Raw genomic sequence first — 23089 nt, forward strand, 5'->3', positions numbered from 1 at the left:
AGGAAGTATAAATACAACCAATGGACATTAAATGGTACTACATATTCATAGAGAGAAAAACAAGAATTCAAAGAAGAACGCGATGGGTCAATGGCATCATAAATAATCAAAGTCGTCACAAATAACTTTAAAAACCTTTCTATGCGTTGTTAAAGCTATACAAGCATAGTTACAAGTGTCTCTGAGTAGGTTCACCACGTGCTATAGGTGCTACGAATATGAAAAGTGTTGTTAGCTAATTGGCGACAGCATTAATTCTTCTTTATGCCAAAATATAAAAGCCTAATTTTTTATCATATTGTCCTCTTTTAAAAGTTTATACCCGATAGGTTGCTATGAAACTCATCTATAGAGAGCTGAAAGGTAGTCTTGCGTACAAATTAGATCAGGCGATGGTTTCGTACTTCCAAACACCCTACGAATGGACGAAGAATAAACCTGCTAGCCACGGTACTCCCATGAAATGAGAAAACGTAATTATCTTTTTCTAATTTTCAACGCGCTAGTCCGACTTAGCCCCAAATTATGAAGCTTTTTTCTCCCCGTGAGCCTTTGGATATTCCAGGTAAAAGTTACGCCCGCATCGGGACCTAGCTAAACAAATTTCTGGGAGCCCGAGTCACGAACAGGGAAGACAGTGGATCCGGGTCCTAGCTACATACAACACGAGCAAGCGCCGCAAAAGAGCTCAGTTGGGCTGCTTCTTCATTCAATTTGCATGGAAGGCATTTTGCGTGACCCACATAGAGGGAGTTCGAACGGTAGCGATGGGAAGAGAGAAAAAAACGAACGCGAAGAGCGCACAACAAAGAGCTCCAACTCAATTTCGCGGTTTTTATCCATCCCTCTCCCCCTTCGAAGGAGCAAGAACGCAGAAAGCCGTTCGCCTTTCTCCCCCGATCCGAGCCGAGCGTATCTGTGCGTCCATCCCCAACTCCCCAAAAAAAAGATGCTCTCGCGAAAAAATTCAGTTCCCTCCGCTGCCATGCCAACTATTACACAACCTGACGGAATAATTTCAGAGCGGGTAGCACTACGTTGTGTCCATTCCTCTCGCCTAATAAAACTGGCCCCGTAATCCACTAGCGCAAGCGAGGAAGGAGGAGAAAAAAACGGAGGGGTTCAGTTCAAGGATGTATATTTAAGAATGATGCAGTCTTTGGCGGATATGAAGAAGATTCAATACCAAGAAGGTGTAGCCAAACGTATCATGTAAATCGATGGATATATCCTAAAATGGAAGACTAATAAAAATTCTAAATCTAGGGTGGCTAGATTATATGTCAATTCCGTGTATGTGGATATAAATAATCAGCATCCTGCGGATAAGTGGACAACTCGAATTCTTTCTCTTCCCGCCTTTTTACGAATTATAACACTTGATTCACTGAAATATTAGTTTTATAAATTTTATGTTAAATAGTATCACACTCTTAGAAGCCGAAGGCTACATAATATATTATCACACTCATAGATGCCGATGAGAGGGTTTACCTAGGACACTATCTAAACGAAACAACACTATCAAAACTCAGAGGAAATATTGCAATGTTTTATTTTAATAACACTTGCTCTCGAGTGTATCAAGTACCTATCTAATCAATTAACTTTAGTGAATATTCACCATCGTAATATATGTCATCACAATAACAATATATGCATGGAAAAAATTAATAGTAATGATTTAAAGTACAAATACGTTGTGTTCGCTCAATTTCAGGATGACCGAACACTATAATTTTGGAAAACCTGAAGAAAATTTATTGTTTGCGAATCCCACATAGCCGCATCCCGCATGGCTATTCGCTTCAACGCTAGCAAAACCTAAGCTTAAGCTCAATATAATTAATTAATTAAGCTAATTTAAATTAATGTCCCTACCCGTAGAACTAGACACTCCGTTTTTTCGATGGAAGTTCTGAAGGGTGAACATCTCGCGGTTCGAGCCACTTACTCGGATGATATGCGCGGATAATGCTTTTCTAGAGAATAATCCAGGTGGCTATCTCTTCAGTGATTTGCTGAAAGGTCGTAAGTGTATACTACTTACTTAACCTTACTCCTAATTTATAGTAACTTTGTTTAGTAACATTTATTTATTTTATCATAAAACTATTTTTATGTACTCAGTACTTGACATTATTATGACACTTGCAATTGGGGTCACCTGTATGCGTTAAATCAATTATTATTATTAAAACCGAAGTCACAACGCATTGGAAACCATTTAAACGACATCCAATAGGACCTCACACACACATCTCGATTCGCAAGAGGTAAAAATCAGAGAGGACGGACTGCGTCAAAACGATGGCAGAATCGGCCGACTCCATCGCCTCTCTCCGTTCTCATCAATTTGATATCCGCGATCCAGAGCCCGGAGCGACGCATTTCCTGCCCGCGTCCCACACCACGGCTGGCGGAAAGTGGGACTGGGATAAGGCGGATACGAAATAGCATGCGTCCTTTTTCACGCGGTCTCTTTATATTCTCCCATGCATACATATACGCACGTCCACAATAACCTGGCCTGCACTCCATTCTCACCGACAGTCCCACCCGGCCAAAACACATCGAATTTCATCACCGGACTCCCGGGGCAAAGCCGCAGACCATCACCCGAAGGAAAGATATTCTCTAGAGCGGGCCTTTTGGCGCTACTCTATTTTTTATTCAAGTCCAGATTTTTATGGGAGATCTATTTTTTTTATAAGGAACCCATCACTCTATCCTGGCCCACTCTTTTTTCAACCACTTCATCTAGAATAAGGCGACAAAATGGAGGTACCACTGAGCTTACCGTATACAGCGGAGCCCAGCGTGAAAAAATTAAGGCTGACTGATATTATTATCAAGGGTAAAACTAGCAAACCTCATCACCAGGAATAAAACTTTCTCGGGCTTTTACGCGGGCAAGAAAATCTAAGGCCATCCTTCATCCATCTTTTTATTCAAGTCCAGATTTTTAGGTGAGATCTATCTTTCATAAGATACCTCTCACCCTAGCCTCTATCCACTGGGGAACTCTTTTTCAGCCACTGCATCCGGAATAAAGCGACAAAATGGAGGCACACTACTCATAGCGGAACCCCGGGAACTCTCGTGAAAAAAATTAAAGCTGACTGATTTTTCAATCAAGAGTAAACATAGCAAATCCTTTAATCATTTCCCACGATCAATCTGAGGAAGTATTTTACTCCGAAGTACCTAGATACCCTGACAAACAAGCCATGGCCGACAATAAGGGAGTGTACTATCCTTCAATTTACCCTCATATTTATGACGCCCCTTCCTGGAGATAAAACAATTGATAGTTTAAAATTAATAGTGGCCATATACTATGGCTCCAAATTCAAATATAAAATATTTCTAGTTTTGAATTTCAGGATAAAAATCATGAGTCACTGAAAATATAACTTGCGCCCCTGCGCATGCCATTAATTAACAACTGACAAATGTTTTAGCGTTCTAACGAAAACTATGTTATTTTCACATTTCGATGCATTTGGAAGGGGATGCCACCACGTTTTCTGTCCAGTCTTGCTTCTCCCATGGCATTATGAAACTCAAGTTAGGGGTTGCAGGAGGTCGCGGCAGACGCGGGGTAGGAAGCCGACAGACTTCACCATAATTAGGGACTTGTTGCACGAAAGACAACCGCGAATCTTTCCGTTTTGAAAGAAAGACAACGCGCGCAAAAACCTCAAGGGTTACACCTCATTGTGCCCTGACCTGGAGGTAGACGGATGAGCTCTGTACCAAGATCCCGCACAAAAGCTTCCGCAACGGGCGGGAACGAAAAAAAACTCACTTCAAAGAAAGGAATTCTCGCGCTACGCCGCTTCCCCGGCAGCGAAGGAAAAAATCTCATTCAAACTCAAAAAGGGATAAAACTCCCGGCTCAGAGGAAAACATGTAGATGGAAGAGAAGAGGGAATACATATACGCCAGAGGGGATCGGCAGGGGGAAAAAAGCCAGTGGGAGGAGCTTTTAACGCAATAAACTCTTCCCCGGGTCCTTATTTTTTTTACATCCACCCAGAGGAAAAAGCCGGCAGATATGTTTCCAAAATAAGGCGACCAATGAGAGGAGAGGATGGTGTGGGAGGGGCCACATAGACTCGCCCACCTTGTTTGCGTGTCTTCGGCCGGGAAGGAATGGGAGTGGAGAGGCCTGACTTGCACTCCACCAAAATTGGTCCCATGAATCATTTATCGCGCGCCAAGAAAGGATGTAAGAAGGAGAAGAGTATCCATCTACCCAGCCGGCCCCTTCATATCCACGCGGCCACTGTGTTATGTTCCGCGGCGGCTACCTCCGACTCTTTCATGGGCCGCTTAAAATAAGGGACGCGGACGAAGACGCGTCATCCCTCGGAGACATCTCGCTTGATGCCCGACCCGGACCGGCGGCCGCGCTGGGGTCCCTATACTCCTGGGGTATATTCGACCAGGAGAGAAAGGATAGCGGAAAGGACCGAAAATGAAGAGTGAAGGCGGGTGATGGACGAGCATAGGTAGCGCATGAGGTGTTGAAGGGAGGGATAAAAGCTGTCGCTCGCTTCGTCCTCTCGTTACTATTAATAAATATAATAATTACACTGTTCTGCAAAAAAATAGTTCAAAAAATGCCCCGCTACAATTTAGGGTGTTTCTGGCTAATTTTGGGTCACTGAATCCGAAAATGACATCCGTTTTTTTTCTATCACCCTCCAATTTTCGCAATCCCTAAATTGGGGAAAACAACCCCTTATCTAAACTTATCGCTTTTCAAGGGACTTTTACTAATGTTATCTGCTTCTGATTGAAAAAAACTGACGTTTTAAGGCTATCAGGGTCAAGAGAGAGACGAAATTCACTGGGGTTGAATAGGTTATGGGGTGAAAATTGAAAAAAAAAATTTTAAAAACATTAAAATAACCATTTTTCTTCGTTTTTTATGACATATGATATGGTAGCTAATGGTAAAGTTTTTAAGGGATGAATACACTGTTCACCTATTATCACCTACCTTCACATATTTTGTAAGGATTAATATAACATAAAATATTACTTGCTTGACGATAATTATCGTCAAGCAAGCTCGATTTGCCTCTTTTAAAATTTAAGTGATATGCTTGCATCTCCACCAACTTATGGATCAATTGAAATGTAAACATACCACCATAATGGACTAATCAAGATGGACAGGGTGTTGATTTTTCCTTCGAAATGTATTAAAATATAAAAACAACATACTTTTCGTAAGAACTCTGAAACATTTGTTAGTATGACTCAATGACATACGGAGGGCCGAAATTTATATTTTCAGTGATTCATCACTTTTATCCTGCACGTCAAAAGCAGAAGTTTTTCATATTTATGTTTGTTTGCAGTGATAATTTTTGGGCACTATTAGTTTTAGACTATCAATTATTTTATCTCCAAGAAGTGGTGTGAGAAATAAGAGGGTAATTTCAAGGATAATACACTCCCTTAGTGGCGGCCATTACTTGCTCATCTGGTTGTAACAATGGTTACATAAATTTTCAAATCAGATTCTTTAATACTAGCTCAAATTTCATGGAGATAATAATCAATTTCATGTGAACGAGCAGTTCTAGTATCACGCCCCGCATAGGTTTGAATGATACGATGGACCTTTCGTTTTCAACCACTCTTTCAGCCAACTTATAAACATGTCGCACATATCACCAAGTAAAACTAAAAGAAAGCAGCAAATTCATCTGTGCTGTAGCTTGATGCTTTATTTCCGACAGATTATTCACAAGAGGGCCTAAAAAACAGCCACACTTCAGCTTAAACCCACCTACGGACTCACTCATGAACCTTTCCTATGTCGTTCCATGAAAACAATCCGACTTACTCGCTTTTATAAAAAAATAATTAGCATTTTCGTGTTGATGAACTTGAAAACCTTAGTTGGAATGCGAATTATAGTGAGTGAAAGACTGAAATATTGCATCACAGCCTTGATTACACCAATACCAAATGTACAGCCGGTTTCGATAGCGGCGGGGTGAAGTCCTAGCCTGTCAAACGAGAGGCCGTGGGTTCGAGTACCGCCTCGGTAGGTTCCCCTGTCCAGGGTATGGTTGTCCGTGCACGTTTAATTGTTAAAGCTGTTGATTACCTGGTTATAAAAGGGCCAATATTAGCTGTATTCGGTGGTTTGGCAATAAAATTAAATATATAAAAAATTTTGTTGTATTGATGCCAGAAACAGATAAATTGAGCTGAATTAGAGAGTGCAAAAGCTTGGGTACCGCAGAAACAATATCAAAATCAGCAATAATTCTATTGAATGAACATTGTATTGCCAACTAGCCAAGTGTACTTTCGAAATACAATCGTTGGCGCGTTGAAAATTTAGAAAGTAAAAACGACATACATCATCGTTACCTGAATCACAGAAACATGCAGAAATTTTGTTACGCGAAAAAAATCTGCACTTCATGATCCGCGGGTAGCAAGAATAAATCCGTTCTACGCGAGTATTCTACACCACCACCACGGGAGGAACACTGGCGACAAACTTTCTTGGAGAGGGTGGAGCTTCCTTGGGGAGGCATGAACTTTCAGATTTGATGCTCGAGGTGGCCGCCAGGGGAGCCGTAGTAGGAGGAGGTGGGGCCATTTGAGTGAGCGCGACTACTGCCCTTAATTGAAATTAACGACCGCTGGCCTCACACGGCGCGCGGAAGGAGACGCTGCTGGTCGCGGGGGAATCGGAGACGCCCGTGGACCTAACCGCTCCTTGCGGCCGAATGGCGGAAGGAGGGAAAGATGGGGGAAGAGACGCGAAAGGTGGAGAATTTAGGGTTTTGCCTAGTCCGAGAGGGGTTTAAAGTTTCCGCCCTAAAAGCGGCAAGTTTCAGCAGGGGGCGGAGACGCAGGGGGACAGGTTGATGGATATGAAGGGTTGCTAGGGAGCGAGATCAATCTTCATACATACATCTCTCCAGGAAGGCCAGGGAAGAGTGTTTAGTCATTCGGCATCACGGCGCGCGGGCTGGCACTCATTTGTTCCGTGATGAAAAGGTTTCATCGTCTTGGGCGAAGTTGGTAAGAGCTTTTCGGGGGGGAGGGGCGAGAGAATCTGGTTGATGCGAGGGTATACGGACCTTAATCCCCCGCAGTGGGAAAACTACTATTACGGTGCGATATTCCGCTCCCCAGACATAATGAAACACCCTACTGGGACGGGATTTTGGTTCGAAACTATACGGCGGAGATGAACAACGGCGGAATCCCCGCTTTAAGCGCTTTCGCTCGTTTTTCAACGGGTCGTGCAAGGTCCTTACTTGGAAACTATCATGAACAACGTTCAATTTTTGAGTGAAATCCGAGGATTCGAACATAATATAGAGGGTGTTAATATACATATTGAAATAATGACTTGCAATTTTCGCAGATGATTAAATTTATTACGACCCATGCTTCTTCTTCTTCATCTTCAAGGTACGATTGGTGTGCAGAGCATTCAGTGTAAACAATTTAAAACAGGAGTATCTCTCCTCACTCACCCTCCCTCCTGTTAAAAATTGTATAAAATGAACGCATTACACACCATTTGTACCTTTAAGAGGACGTAATAACATTGAAACCTAGGTCGTCATAAATTTTATAATCGTGGAAAGTTGCAAGTATTCATTTCAATATGCTCAGTTTTTGCATGCTTCAATTCAGTTAGCAACTATTTCCTCTCATGGTCGAATCTCACTTGCTTAAACTGATTCATTTCCTAAGTAGTAATTTGCTAATGCGGGCCAAGTGAACACGAATATGGATTTATGAACTGGCAAGTGCGTGTAATTGGGTCGGGAATTTCTAAATCAATAAATTGGTGTTTACTCGGTAATATGAAAATTCGGCGATGTTAAAATCTTCTCCTCGAACTCCAAATTATATCTCCACAATTAAGATTTGCAAGTACAGCTTTATTTTTTTTTATTCTGAACAGTTTTTGTTCCTGTTTATTTACCATGGGAAGCATAAAAATATCATAGAATGGGAATGGTTAAATAAAAGTAGTGAGAAACTTGTCGCTAGAAGTAATTAAACTTCTGATTGGATTTTACATTACGAACCCAATCAACGCTTTATGAAGTGTGAAACTTAATATTCATCCATTATAGGAGTGACATTCTCTTCTCAAGGGCCAACTGAGGCTTCCCACGAAGTTTTCCCATGCATGGATAGCGCCAGGCTGGAATTTATACGAAGGCGATTAAAAAAGAATAGGAATATTCCATTGATTCCATGAATTAGAATAAGGAATTCTCCTCAACGTAAGAATCTTAAGAAACTGAACGACATAAATGAGAAACTAACTTACATGAACGATATAGTTAATAGTTTATTCGACTAATAGAGGCAAATTCAAAACTGATAAAACTGACTCCTCTTTTAAGTTTCATTATTCGGAGGACGCATTCACATGGTTACTCTTTATTCATGACGGATCTACCAGACTCAATAACTTCAACATGTTTCTTACTACACAATTCATAGTTAAGCATTACCACTTATATTTCAAAACTTACGGATTATTTCCTAGGACACATGTCTGTCAGTGAAGGTAGATTTAGAAGGGAAGATATTATAGTCATCACTTCCATAAACTCGTTGTAAAAAGACATTAGGAAGTAATTTCTGACGAAATAAAGAACAAAATTGTCCAAAAAGATTCTGAAATGATGGCGTTAATTATTATCAAGTATAAATTGAACGAAGAAAAATTAATATGTATTGGTAAATTACGTTCTTAAATATTCCTCAGTGTAGATGGAATCCTTTTCTTAAGAGACAAGCCCACGTACAAACTTTAAACAAAAGTGGTTGCAGCCGGTGTGATGACAGGATTGAAATTACTTCCTATACTAAGGTCCAGAGCTCATTACGTAGCGTGGGCGGATTGATTAAGTTTTATTCACTACCATTGCCATATAAAGCTCAAGTAACAGTAATTTAAAACAATTACAACATTGCACTCCTAAAAATACCATACTAGTAAGTAATTCCTGTTTAAGTCGACTGATACAATGCAGCCAAAAAGCATTTACTTCCCTAAGAGAAACAAGCTTAGCAATAATACTTCATTCCCCTAGAACACAGATGCGTATCGATAAGATGAAAACTTTTCATTGCTTAACTCTCGCTCTCTATACTATTATTATTAAATAGTTACAAGTAGACTATCGACCTGGTGATAACATAAACATACGATGACAACAATTGAAAAAATGTTTAAGAAACCCTCGAAATTTACTTCTTTAACCGATTTTTTAAATAAATAACTTTCTGGGAAGTGCTCAAACATTTTTGCTGGTAAGTCGTTCCAGTCCGTTAGAGTCCTGTTCAAGAAGGAAAACTGCTTTATAATTGTCCTTTGTGAGCGACACTTTTCCTTCAACCGGTTTTAATTTTTTCCCACAAAGTTAGGTTTTATAATGCCCTAAATGAATTCCATGATTTTTCCTCTCCCACATATCTTCACCATATGTGAGAGAGAAAAACTTCAATTCATAATGATTGTAGTAAACAATAAAAGAGGTAGTCATAAAGGGAATAGCGATGCAAAGCTTAGCCCGTTTGGCCCACGGTCCGCAATAGATCGATAGATGCCTTTCCTGCTCCCAGAAGATAGGTAGAAAGGCCACCAAATAAAAAGGAGAGAGAAAACGACCGACGGTTTTCCGCATGGGTTTCCGGGGGGCTTTCGAGGGGGTCCAGACGCTCCGGAGGACGAAATGCATAGAGGTCGGGAAATGGGGACCACGGTCGGATTCCTAAAAGGAATTGTCTCGACCCGAGGGCGGAAAGAGATAGGACGCAGGGGGGGGGGGGGGGGCTTGTATGGGTCCGCGGAGAGGAAGAGGGGCTTGGTGGGTGTTGGTTGCTTGGCCAGGGAGAGAGAGGAGAGGCAATTCCACACCGCTGCAGGTTGAAGATCGGCACGACGGACGGTACGTAAGCCCCTTCGATTTATTGCCCAGCCGCGGTAATACATTCGGGTCGAAAGTAACAAAAGGGCGAGTTTAAACGGCCAACACCTCCCCTTGTGTTGTTTTATTTTTGAAGCGACGAGCAAAAGGTAGGAGAGAGAGAGATAGAGAATTTGTCGATTAATCAATGGAGAGTGAGTGTCAGGGTCCGGTGGACACTTTACCCGAAGGGAAGACACCAAAGGCGGGCGAGAATAGAACTGGGAGACCGAACCGAAATGCACGAAGTAAATGAGATTAAATTAGAGAGAATTTCTGTTAAAATTGTGCTTTACCGACCATTGCCCAACATTTTCGGCTCTCATGTTTGTATTTCCACGAGAATTGTTTGAAATAATGAAATTTTCTCTACTTTCTCAGCACGAATAATACATTAGAGGACCCTCAAGTCGGCCTCTGAATGTGTTGTCAACGACCGCGAATTTAAATGGATTTACAAACGTCGCCACTCGCGTTGCTGACGGACAAATAGATCCGAGTTTGTCCGTCGACGGACAAATTGTGGCAAGGGATGGACAAATTGTGACATTCGTTCGAGACGGACAAATTGTGGCACAGAGCTCAGGGAAACATATCTTAATAATCACCTATTAAAATTGCCTATGGTCAGAAAATTTCCTTCGTTTGATAGGGTATTAATAATCCTTATTTAAGCCAAGCGCTACCTACTAGCAGCCTGCATCCTAGCGGATCTCGTAGCCTCGCACCAAGGCGGCCGCAGCTGGAACCAGAATGACGTCACTCGGGTTTATCCCAGCATTCATCCTTAGCCGTCGCGTTTTCGCGCGCTTGAAATTTTTCACTCTTCATGAAATCGCAAAAAATACATATCGTCATTAAAAAATCTAAAAGCGTAAAATACGTACTCAAGGAGTAATAATTTTTCGATTTAAGCAATTTAAAAAAAATAGGGAACCGCCCTATTGTTATGGACTGCACAGTCACCTTCATAGTCGAGCTGTCGTTTACTATCTCTTTATTCTTTTCAAAGCGACGGCGGGGGTCAAGCCGAAACAGGGTCTGGCGGGAAACTCAAACCCTGGTTATTTCGGTCCGCACTTTTCGTGAGACGATGCCCCTGGAGATTTTAATTACGCCGTCCTGCTCTCGAAATAGGGGTCACTTAGGTCCGTTTAACCACCGGCAATTTCGAAGAAATGCTTTCAACTCAACTGCTACGGCACATGAAAGAGAGCCGTTCTCTTAAGATTGTAGCAGCACTACCGTCTGAGGAGTGGTAGGGAAAAATAGTGCCAAAGGAAAATGTAAAATCAGCATTTATAGGCGAACTTAATATTATAAGTCATTCAGCGAATTTATACGTGACAGAACGGACAATACTTGCCAAAGACTTTCCAGGCAAAACATATTATCATCACGAGCCGGTCTGAATAAATGTCAACACTTTTCATCAATTCTAAAACAAAGGGTTCCGAAGGAATTCCATATAATCTGGAAATTCTCTACCCTAAAGGCGAAGATATAAGAAAGCCATCAACAAGCGGGTATGATTTTGCCTTCACCCTATTTCAATTTCGAAGATAAAATTTTATTACATAATAAAAAATCAGCAAATAAGCTTGCAAAGTTATCACAAATATATATTCATATAAAATATTGGTAATTTTAATGGGAAAATTCTGAGTACAATAAAAACGAATATAGAGGATATTTTGCCGAAATGTTTATTAATATTAAATAGTTTCGTAAGAGCTATAAGGTATGATTGTATCCAAACCACTTGTTTCTGAGACAATGTTACTCACGTTCCTCAAAACTACAGCCCAGATAGCTGATATAACTTGTAACTCTAACTTTCCCTGCTTACAGGTATTCTATTGGTTTACTCGCGATTATTTTCACTTAAGTGCCGTAAAATTATTAAAATAACTTGAGATTTCAGAAAATTTAAATATTAAAAAAACTATCACGACCACAGAGTTCCATTAAAACATCAATAAATATCCAAAAGAGTTCCACGAATCCAAGGTCCGATTTCCACGCGGCCACATGTGGCGACGGAAGACTTGACGACACCAGATGACTTTGCTTGAGAGCACTTCTAATCTCATTTAAACACCCTTTTACTTGAATTAAAACACATCTCGGCCATGGTGGTCCATCCTTATCCGAGGTTTATTTTCACGAGGCGATGAAGGAATATGTGGACCATGACGGCGAAAGAACTGCGGAGAAAAGGGCATTGAAAGAGGCTGAGTAAAAGAAGAAGAAAGAAAGTACAAAATAAAGGACGCAAGAGTTCTAAAACGAGAGCGAGAGAAAAAAAGGAAGTGGGCATAAAAATAAAGGGTGGAGGGGGGCAGTGGAGGACGCACTCAATCAAGGAAAACGGGAAAGGAACATCTCTTTTGGTTCAATCGCAGTTTTCTTCCCCCCCCCCCCTTAGGGTCCGCATCAGGGAAATAAATGAAACACAAAAGGCGGAAGATACGCCTGGCAACGATACACTCTCGAAGGACCGCATTCGCTAGCGAAGCAATTCTCTATTGCTAAAGGGGCAAAGGCATCAACCTCGCCCCGAGACATCCACCGACACGCATCAAAGCCTTCTGCTAGAAAATTCACGGCAACCGCAAAGTCGGCTACCGGTACGAAAACAATAACGGAAAGATTCTAGCATAAAGATTAAAATATAAAATCCGGGAAGACTTAAGAGAGGCAGTACACAGTCTAGAGTCTCATAATTTTGAAAATTGTATTGTGAATTATATCTAGTCTGGCAAAAGTAACGGAAAATGTAAGATGCTTGCTTAACTTGAACAATAAATTTTCTATCAACCTATCTTAATCGAGCAATAACGCTACTTGATAAGCAATCAGATTCATCAACTACAAACGAGAGACAAAGCTAAGGGAAACGATATTGCCTGATAATGTTTATTTACTCGTTTATTTTGAACGAAAATTTAATTTGCCCAAAATTAATTATTCCCCCGTAAAGAGACGTATGTAATCGTCAGAATATTTAGGTATGACAATAAGAGTTTGGATAATCCATGAATTTCTATCCATTTGCATTTAATTAGCCAAAAATAAAAATTTTCCATGATAATAATACTTAATTTCGATATTAAAATGCCGCTCTCAGCTATTGGCCTATGCTCAGCCACAGTGCTCTGGCTTTCTTCAAACAAGAGGCTGGCCTGTCGAGAGCAAATGCTCTCTTCACCAATGACCCTACACACTGACCTCAAATTATACATTAGTCCTATCTATTCATAGAAAAGAAGGGGAAAGGAGGAGGTCATGACGCAATGGTATATAGGAAGGACACCGGATGAACTAGATGATACTCCCGGGCGCAGAAGGAAGTAATTCGTGCGATCAAGGTCGTGCCGAGAAAACAATTTTCGAAGGAGTTCGCTGGAGACAATCGGGAGATGGCAAGATCGAAGGGGAAGAACACTACCTTTGACACGCCCCAGGTAACCCGACGTAGCGATCGGAGGAAGCTAAGCGGGCACAGGTCACGGCAACGCAGGAAAACTGGAGGTCGGGTGAAATGTCACAGCGTCTTTAGTCGGCGCGTGGGCGGAGGGAGAAAGCGAATGGAGAACGCGGGAGAAGTTGGAAACGCTCTATGAAATCAGCGATGCGCGAAAAGGCGGGGACTGGACTGCAGCCTAGGGGGCGCAACAGGAGTGGGATGGATGAGGAAAACAGGCATAATGGCTTCGCTCGGACGCTAAAATAGACCTATCGATGTACTGGACCATAAAAAGATCCAATGAATCTAAAATAATGTGTTATGTGAAGAGCAAACAACCGGTAGGTCTAGACGTGGAAGTTGATTTCCATGATAGTAGCTGAGAAAGAATACCTGGTCTTCATTAGAAACGAAGACACTGATCAAGACTGCTAAAAACACTTCATTATGTTAACGTAATAATAATAAAAAAAAAGAAATTCGGCTGGGGAAATAGAAATACATTCTCCCTGAAGACGGTGGTAGGCTACACCTTAGAAATATCGGCACCAATGTACCCCTAGATAACTCTCCTGAAAGAAATATATATTATTTAAAAGTAAAAATTAGAATAGTATCCATACAACTTTCACTACCACCTTTGTTTGGGCAATGAAACGTACCCTCTGGTGTATTAAACGTCTAAGGATCTAGGAGATACCACCGACGTCAATAAGTTGAGGTGACTTTTTCGAAAAATATGCCCCACTCACGATAATCTACGAATTTCGGTCGATAACTTGAATTTACCAATCAATATTTCATTGAAAATTCATCTAGAAGTCGGAATTTGTTCTACACGTTCTTGAGGTGATGCTTGGTTGGCGCAGTACCAACAAACCTCCAAACACTACACTTTGAATCATTAGAACAGCGATGCCGTATATAAAGTTGGAATAGGCTCGTCAAATTTAATCCCAAAGAAGCGATGGTAGAAAAAGCTAAAGAACTTCGACAAAAAAATCAGAAACTAAAAAAATGCGTTACACTGGAGTGACAGACAGTCTTGGAGATTTACAGGCCTGAAAAACATGTTTAGGAAAGAAATCACAAAAAGTGTGAAAGGGAAAGAATAGGGCCGCCCAAACGTTCGCAAATCAGTCGCTCGAATTCCAATGAATGATAGAATAATGATTTCTCAAGAAACTCCACTTCACCGCATTAGAAAAGATGATGAAGTCCAGGGTCGCCGGAATAAAGAAAGGGCGGGAAGTATTTCTTCCGGCATAATAGTTAATAAGTTACCAAATGGTCAATAAGTGGTTAGTTTCCCTGTAAGACAATAGAAAAAAATCATTTACCTTAACCAAGAGAATATTCAACAACTGGAAGACACGAGGGTGAAGTGACAGAGCTAGAAAGAGGCGATGTTTTTCACGGGAAGGGAATTGAGCAAAATTGACTCAGGAATGGATGATTGACTCAATCATATATTCCTAGGAAAAGAAAATTTGCTTGAGCAAGCGGAAAGCGGAGAAGAGGAAGCAGATGAGAGGAAAATCAACTTTGGAGAGACAACGATGTAAACACGACCACGTTTGATATTCATCGAGGATTGGCAAGTGAATTTCAGGGGGGAATCGCGCCAGGGAGAGTCAGAGTCATTCAAGGAAACTTCCCTCACTTCCTATGCGACCTCCTTAGAAACTTCCCATTAAGGTCCTCTTCTAGGGATGTAGTTAAAAAGAGACTTCACGACTGTTTTCTTTAACGTGTTCCCATAAAAATTGCCGACATTGTATTCCATAAAAGAAGTTCAAGCGGTGAAATACATCACGTAGCTCTTCCGGTTCAACTACGCGTTAGAAAGTGGATTTTTCAATAAAAATAAATTTCTTCGCACAAATAAAAATTACAGTACTTATTATAAGTAACTTATAGTAACTAATATATTTAGGAGACCTTCTAGTTACATTACCCTACAGTTTAAAATACCCCAATTCTTTTCTATGGATTCTGACAGTTCTTTTCCAATACCTAACAGCTCAACTCACTTCCTACATGCATATTTGTACAGCCTATACCTCTATCCTATTCCTTTCCCTTTCCTACTTACCAGCAATGCTAAATTTATACCTCAAACTTCCGCAGCTAGCATAATGAAAATGCTATTTAATAATTTCAGGATATCATAGTAATAATAGCTATGGAGAGAGACAACTGATAGAAGGAAGAAGGTACCAATACTTTGAGTAAAACAAGAAGTTAATGCCACAGAGACTCTTCACGACCGTGCAATGCTTGGTATGAAGATGCAATAAGAATGAGATAGGATATAATACCGCAATTTATTTGTGGGAGACGAGACTAAGCAAGATGTATATGAAAATGTTGATTTCTCAATTAACCGCGGCAAAATACGATTAGGCCATAGGCATAAAATTGGCTTACTCAGGAACAACTAAATATAATTTATCCCCTCACCAGCAAACATGCTATCTAGCCACAATTTCTTTCCAATATTATAAAAATCAGATCCAAGGTCACAGCAAAACTCGAAAACCCACTGACTCTAAAAGAATCGTACTTTTTTAATTCCCAGACCTTAATCTTACAATGCAGCCCTCTTTTTTGAGCGTTCAACAAGACAAATTGTACATCCACGGTTTGTCCGGGGAGATAGTCGCCACAACTACGGTGAAATTCATCCACACGCTGCCACCACAAAAAAGATGAGGCTTCGCGAAGGAAAAAGAAGGACTTGTGAACCCGGGTGACAAGTCTTGAAGCAACACGAAATGATTTAAACCCATCCATATCCCCGCGCTGGATTTCAGCTTTACCACAGGCCATCGCGATAAACATTTCCCGCAAACAGCATTTTCGGTGGGTAGGGCCTCGCAGACCAATTCCCCAAGGACCCCGAAGAGTCACAAGGGGAAGAGGGAGATGGAGAGGCCCCTTAACTAAATGCAAATGAAGACGGAGTGACAGGAGTAAAATACGAGCACTCCTCGGCAGTGCCGAACGAAAACCGTGTCACAGGCTAGGGGGTCATCGATTACGGAGACTTGTTGCAAATTACCCGGCGAGAGCAAAGGGGTTTGGCCGGGGGAGGAACAGGCTACGGAGTCGCGCGCCAAAAGAAAAAGAGTGAACCGTGGACTGGAAAGAATGGGAGCTCGAGCATTCAGGGGCGGTTGGGAGGAAGGCCAGGGGTGGCAGCGGCTGCTTTCGGGATTGGATCCTCAAACACGATCACGCAATTCCCCCGAGCACAGGGAAGTGTGACTGATTAAAGGTTTCCAATAACATCCCTCTGCATGGACGTGGAGGGAAAACAAGGGGCGGCTGGGTTGTTTTCCGAGGAAAAAAGAGATTGTGGCGATGTTGGCGGGAGATGTTGACTCAGAGGGTCTATGCTCATTAAGCATCGGATGCGCAAAGCCATCATTTCGAACGGAAAGTAAGAATTCCAATAGCCTTACTTAACCTCTGAGAATATTAGAAAGATAGATTGAAAAATGAACTTTTTGTATTCCACACAGTCTATGTTTGTAAGTAAACTTTGTTGTATTCCATTGTTTCGAATTTTTCATGACATTATGAAGAGGTGATAGAGGTTCACTTCTTGACAATGACCTGAAAAGGTTGAAATCGGTAGTGTCTTTAAATAAATACTTTGCGGAATACAACAAACTTTCCTTTTTAATATATCATGTCTCGATTCCACGAAGGAAACCCGCAGACCTTTAATTTCACCATAAGGAAATGTCCGATTTTCTCTGTATTTGAAGCAGAAAGTTCAAAGGTGCAAACACGTTCTCCATTACCTATAATTAAAACCTATTTTAAACGGGGCAACATATCGCTTATCATCAAGCTACATAATTTCCTCAAAAGAGCGGGCAATAATTTTGGTATTGGAGAAGAGGCTAACTTGCCTCATTTCGCTCACGCATTCCATCATGCAATTCACGGCTTTTCCAAATGAATATTTAAATGCACATTCGTACGTACATAAGGCTGTGAAATTACGTGTCTCATGTAAACGGGCTTGAGCAACTTCTCCAGGAGCACATAAATTAGGGAAAATAATCATAGTAACGGTGAACCATTACAAATATTTTAAAAACCTTGTGATTCGAAATATTCTGGTAAAATTTCAGCAAAAAGAGTTTCTAAGCCATGATGGATCCATAGAAAGGTATCATAAAGTAATTTTGAAAAGTGGAGTAGTTTCCCCAAATTAAAACGACACGGGACTCCCTGAATCATGTTCGTGGATTAATCTCCATGTTTTCAGGAGTGTGGGTAGTGTTTTGTCGCGACAAGCAGCGAACTTCTTATACCGATAAGGAAAGAGTGACATTTGATGTATCATCATAACCAGTTTGCAACCCCTCTGGCGCTGTTTCCATGGTCAGTTTCACAGCGACAACAAAGTGAGGACACGATGAATTAAAAAGAAAACACGTGGGAAAGAGGAGGGCAGCGTCGCACGATTTCTCATAGCGTGACGTCCTGGTTGAATCACGTGATCCAGCCGAGGCCAGCTTCGCTGCGATCATGACGGGGGGCAGCAGTGGGGAGTGACACGCAAAGGAGAAGAAGAAGTGCTCTAAAGGGAAGCTACCAATGCAAAGCTAGGACCAAGAAAGCAATGAGTAGGTACTTGTGGGGATGGATATCCTGATTACATTCAGTCACCAAGTACGAAATTAATAGTTTTAAAGCTTATCGCGACCAAAAAAATGCCAGATACTTCTCTAACTGATGCCATATAAAAATAAGCATCACAAAAAATATCAGGCCATATTCAAAGAAATTTTAAAACACACAGTATGGGGCGATTACAGAGCCTTTTTCCTAATCTACTCATTTATCTCCATTTCTCACCCAACGTCCTTCCTGTCCGAGTACTGGTCAGGGCAAAGGATTTATTCCATTCTGAAACGTTTGAGCTCTCACATTCTCGAGAATCTTTTTCACGATTCAATCACACCTCCATTTATCTCAAAATTTCAATGCCCAAAATTTGACCCGAACGAAACAGATCGAACGAACAGACGAGTAGAAACAGCGAGTTGCCGGTGCGTGAGAATGGGCAGGTAAACATTTAGTAGGTGCGACATCGATAATGGTTGCGTGAAATCATGTACGTACAGTTTTGGGATGGAAATATGGACCCTGAAATAGGATGATGATATTAGGCTCAAGGAGTTTTGAGAAGTCTGGGCAATCATGAAGTCTGTTAAATTGACGATGAGGAAATGACGAAATGAAGTGTAAAACATGGTGGGTATGGATAGGGAAAGAGAAGATACGGAGAGTGTAGATAGAGCAGGCACTATTGAAAGAGGGATAGGATGATGAAGGACATCGTATATGGAGGTGTATTGCGCAAGGAGAGAATTAAGAGGAATAGAACAAGGCGAGTGGATACACTGAAGAGCAATAGGCTTTGTATCGAGATTAAGGAAGAAATTCTGTTGGAGATGACGGTCAGCGGGTTAAATTATTATATAAGAGGGTTTTTGTTGTTCTTACTCCCACATATCTTAACTAGTACTTTACTGTAAATAATCCAGAAACTAATTCATTTTTAAGGGAAATACCACGTAAGAGCATTCGAGATGTGGGTATGGAGAAGAATGGAGAAGGTGAAATGGACGGAGAGGAAAAGGAACGACGAAGTGCTGAACATGGTGGGTGAGGAGAGGCAGCTTTCAAATGAGATACGGTGGAGACAGAAGGTATGGATGGAGCGAGTACTCAGCGGGGATGGGATGTTGAAAACAGTGTTAGAGGGTAGAATGTTAGGTAAACGAGGGAGAGGAAGGAAAAGAATAGGATTTTTATATGCAATGAAAGGTCTTACAGTGGAGTGAAGAAGGCTGTGCTGGAAGTAAAGAGAGGATTCCAATTTATTTCTTTAGTACTCCATGGAAACCTACCTTAATCGGTAGAATTTCACAATAATATTCACGCAAGATTTGATACGAGACGGTATCAAAATAATGCAAATTTTTACTAGGAGTAAAATCATAAACTTTAACTTTAATTAGGGTTTAACGCAACTAGTGGGAACCTGGAGAAAACAATCGTAGGAGGACAGGTGGAAGGGAAGAAGGGCAAACGAAGGCCCGGATGAGTTACATAGGACAAAGGGTTATAAAGGATGAAACATAGATGAAATACGTCAATATGCAAACGCTATCGGATAGGACTGCGGAATGGAGAGCCACGTGAAATAAATCCTACGCTTATTGACTGATGATGCTGATGAATATAGATAATTTAGCTTGTTATAGCAAACAACCAATCAAGAGCAAAAATTTTCTATTTTTCGAAAGTGCATTGGTAAGTATTTCTGAATGATCTACATAAACCTAGGAACTTCTGAGGTCCCACTAACGCAGCACACTAGCGTGTGAAACAACAAAGATAACGGAAATATCCCCACGTGAAAGAGAGTGATTACTTTCCCCAAGGGAAGGATATTTCTTCTTCCCATTTCACCCCGATCTGACCGAGAAAAAAAAGATTCGTGTGGACGATTAGGTCGAGCGCGAGCTTTGCCGCCTGATTCCAGGTCATCACGCTAAGTGCCAAATTGTAACCACGCCTATCTGTGGTGGGTGGCGGGGAGGGAAAGCAAGGATAAGCCAACCAGAATGAATGTCCGTGAAAAATAACGCGTCTGACGCTAAAAAATGCCGTTCGGCTCCGTCGCTCATTTGATTACGCAAGGAACCGGAAACAAATGTGTGCGACTTGGAAAATTAAAAAAAAAGAAACGAGAAAATGACAAATTGTGCAGCATTTTGCTCACGGGCAGCGCAAATCACACCGGAAAACAGAAGAAAACCGCAAATAGCATTTTTTTTAATTGAATACACTTGAGGAGTAACAGTGCAAGATATGGCAGGTAGGGTGGGTACACAATGAAATTGGGAAAAATGTTTAACATGTAGGCTTCCACGAGATTTTTAATGTAGGGAGCGATTCTTCCCGGTTTTCATCCGCCTTAATTCATTGAAAATTCGCGGTCGAAATCCTTAAAGACCAATCAGAGCACACCTCCACAAAAAAGGCACCAAACAGGGTATATATAGTAGACCAAATTCTTCATTTGCACACCAATGGACCTGAAGAAGCCAACTCGCACGTTGGCGAAATATTGTCCAGAAACATCCCGGAAGAATAAATGCGTACGGGGAAAATATTGTACGGAAAAACGGTAGAAATATTGAAGAGAATTGCGTCTGTGGTAAGGAGGGTTGAATAAGAGGTTTAATGAAGAGTAACTTATGCAGAAGTGTAAATAGGAATCAAGGCTAGAAATCCAGGCTGAAGGATGAAGTTAGCCACATTCTTCATCATTATCGGTCAGTAAGCAAGGCAACGTGAAGTGAAGTAAGGCTGAATATGGAAGGTCGTGTTCTATAGCTTGAGAAAGGGACGATTCGACAGGTGGACGAGTACAAATATCCGGCCTAAGAAACTCGTTTAGGATGGGGAAAGAAAAGGTGATAGAGCACAGTCGGTGCACTTAAGTTTAGTAAAGAGTAGCGACCAAGACATCGGTGTGACTTTCGGAGTCACCTCCAGGTGCTCTAAAATATCTCGCAGAGGAAAACAAATCTTTAATCTTGACCACGATTCGAACTAGATCTACCCTGATTCACAGATATTATTTTTCTCACCTATGAGGCCTCGTTCAAAGATAACGCGGGTCTTCAGTGAGTGAAGTTTTGGACAGTGATAGTAGCTAGTGGAAATGAGGGTCCAGGGTTGCGGAAATTAGTGTGCAATAAACGCAATGAAGGAGAAGATGAATGGGGAGAAAAGCTGTTGTAGTTAGATAATAATTTTGTAAAGTTGTAATGGCGACCACCATATGGAGGAAAATCAGACAGTTAAATACTGCCATCATTTTGGCATAAACCAAGATTTCGCGCCTTCGTTTTTATGCGGATGGTATCTCTTGTTTTTCAGACCTTAAATTAAAATATAAAAGAAATAATAGAAGCTGTATACACCAATGATATTGCCGTAAAATGATTATTAAGGTGATACTCTCAAAACATCAGAAATGAGCCATACGGCATAAAAAACTACCATCTCCTATCAGTCACAAAGTATCTGCTATGTTTTATGATTCCTTAAAAAACAATTACAGCGATAAAAATTAACTTGTGATCTCACATGATTGCGATAGAGTATCCGTGAGATACATGAATAATGACAAAGAATTTATAGAGAATTCCAACTTGGTAAAATGGATTAAATGTGGTCACCAATAAAATGTGAAAAGACGCATTCAAGCATAGAGTATTCAATCTTTTCCGTGATAAGAATAATGTGAAAATAAAAATGAATGTTGGTACAATGGATTAAAAAAAGTACGTCCACATTATATTAATTTCAAATGACAAAAACACAGCTGGTATTTCTCATCGCTAATTTTTAAATCAATTTGTATTCATCAAACTATTATCAGCACCGGGGACAATGATTGGATTGAAAACTTGTTCACTGGCCCATGGCGCCGTATCATTAAATGGGTGTCTATAAAAACATATTGCGCCAAAATAAAACACCAATTACAAACGGTTATATGCTGAACATGGAATGAAATTTAATAACATTAAAAAATCTATGAAGATAGACATGACCACTGAAAAGTAATTACATCAATAAAATTCAGGAAATTACGGCAGCCACCTGAAAATGATACTATAGTTACTATACAGTTATACACTTCCATTTGAATGATAGAAAAGGCCAAGGAACGTCCAATTGGATTTAGAAAATATATTTACCCAAGAAATTAATGTTCAATTCGAAACCACCATACATATTTCGATCAAAGTGTGTTTCTGATCCAATACAATTTATTTTACAACCTATGTCCGTGAGCGCTGATAATAGTTAGACGTGTAATCAAACCTTACTGCGAGTCATTCATGCGGAAAATTCTCCAGGAGCCACATTACCTCTTTTCCCCAGTCCTGGAATGAAATAAGAGACAGATAATGAGAATATGAAACAAAAAATGGATTGGCAATGGGTTTTTTTTTATTGAGCACTCATGAATTCATCCTGAGGAGAAAAATTCAGTTACTTATCGCACTAGATTATGGAGCCAACATACGAAATTGAAATGGAAATAAGTAAGCCTCAAGGTATACCAGGGTTTCCACCGCATGGGTATGAAGAAGCGTGGTACAATGCCGTCGAAACATTCAACACAGCAAACGCTGCAGAATGCCTAATATATTGCTGGACTCGGTGGCAGCGGGTTAAAAGTCCTCGCTTGCCAGACCGAAGGTCGCAGGTTTGAACCCGCCTGGGTAGGTTGCCCCTATCCAGGGCAAAGATTTAACTGCATGTGTGGCGGCCGTTCGCTCAGGAGAAGGGTAGAGAGAAATCACGACACAATCGCTTTCAGGTCCAAAACTTATCTGCCTTCATTATTTCTCCCCATCCCTTTGTAGAGGGCCTTCACGCCCCCACCTAACGGCTCCTCCCCTAAGGGTTCCCTGGGACGAGAGGCCGGCCGCCCGTTACAGTGGGTTTAATTGTTAAATGCTATGAAAAACCCGATGTAAAGACCGAATATAGCTGTTTTTAGTGATGAGGCAATAAA

General features: G+C 41.0%; 1 protein-coding gene across 5 annotated transcripts in view; it reads right to left on the reverse strand.

Annotated features, from left to right (window-relative positions):
* The window catches only part of LOC124167275 (tyrosine-protein phosphatase Lar), a 947012-nt gene that overhangs the window by 649382 nt on the left and 274541 nt on the right, over positions 1-23089 (reverse strand). For all 5 annotated transcript variants that reach the window (XM_046545185.1, XM_046545186.1, XM_046545184.1 and 2 more), the window contains exon 2: positions 22437-22451. In XM_046545185.1, the coding sequence (XP_046401141.1) occupies positions 22437-22451 (15 nt within the window). The remainder of the gene's footprint in view (positions 1-22436; positions 22452-23089) is intronic.

The sequence above is a fragment of the Ischnura elegans genome, chromosome 10 (genome assembly GCF_921293095.1).
Source record: "Ischnura elegans chromosome 10, ioIscEleg1.1, whole genome shotgun sequence".
Classification (NCBI taxonomy): Eukaryota; Metazoa; Arthropoda; class Insecta; order Odonata; family Coenagrionidae; genus Ischnura; species Ischnura elegans.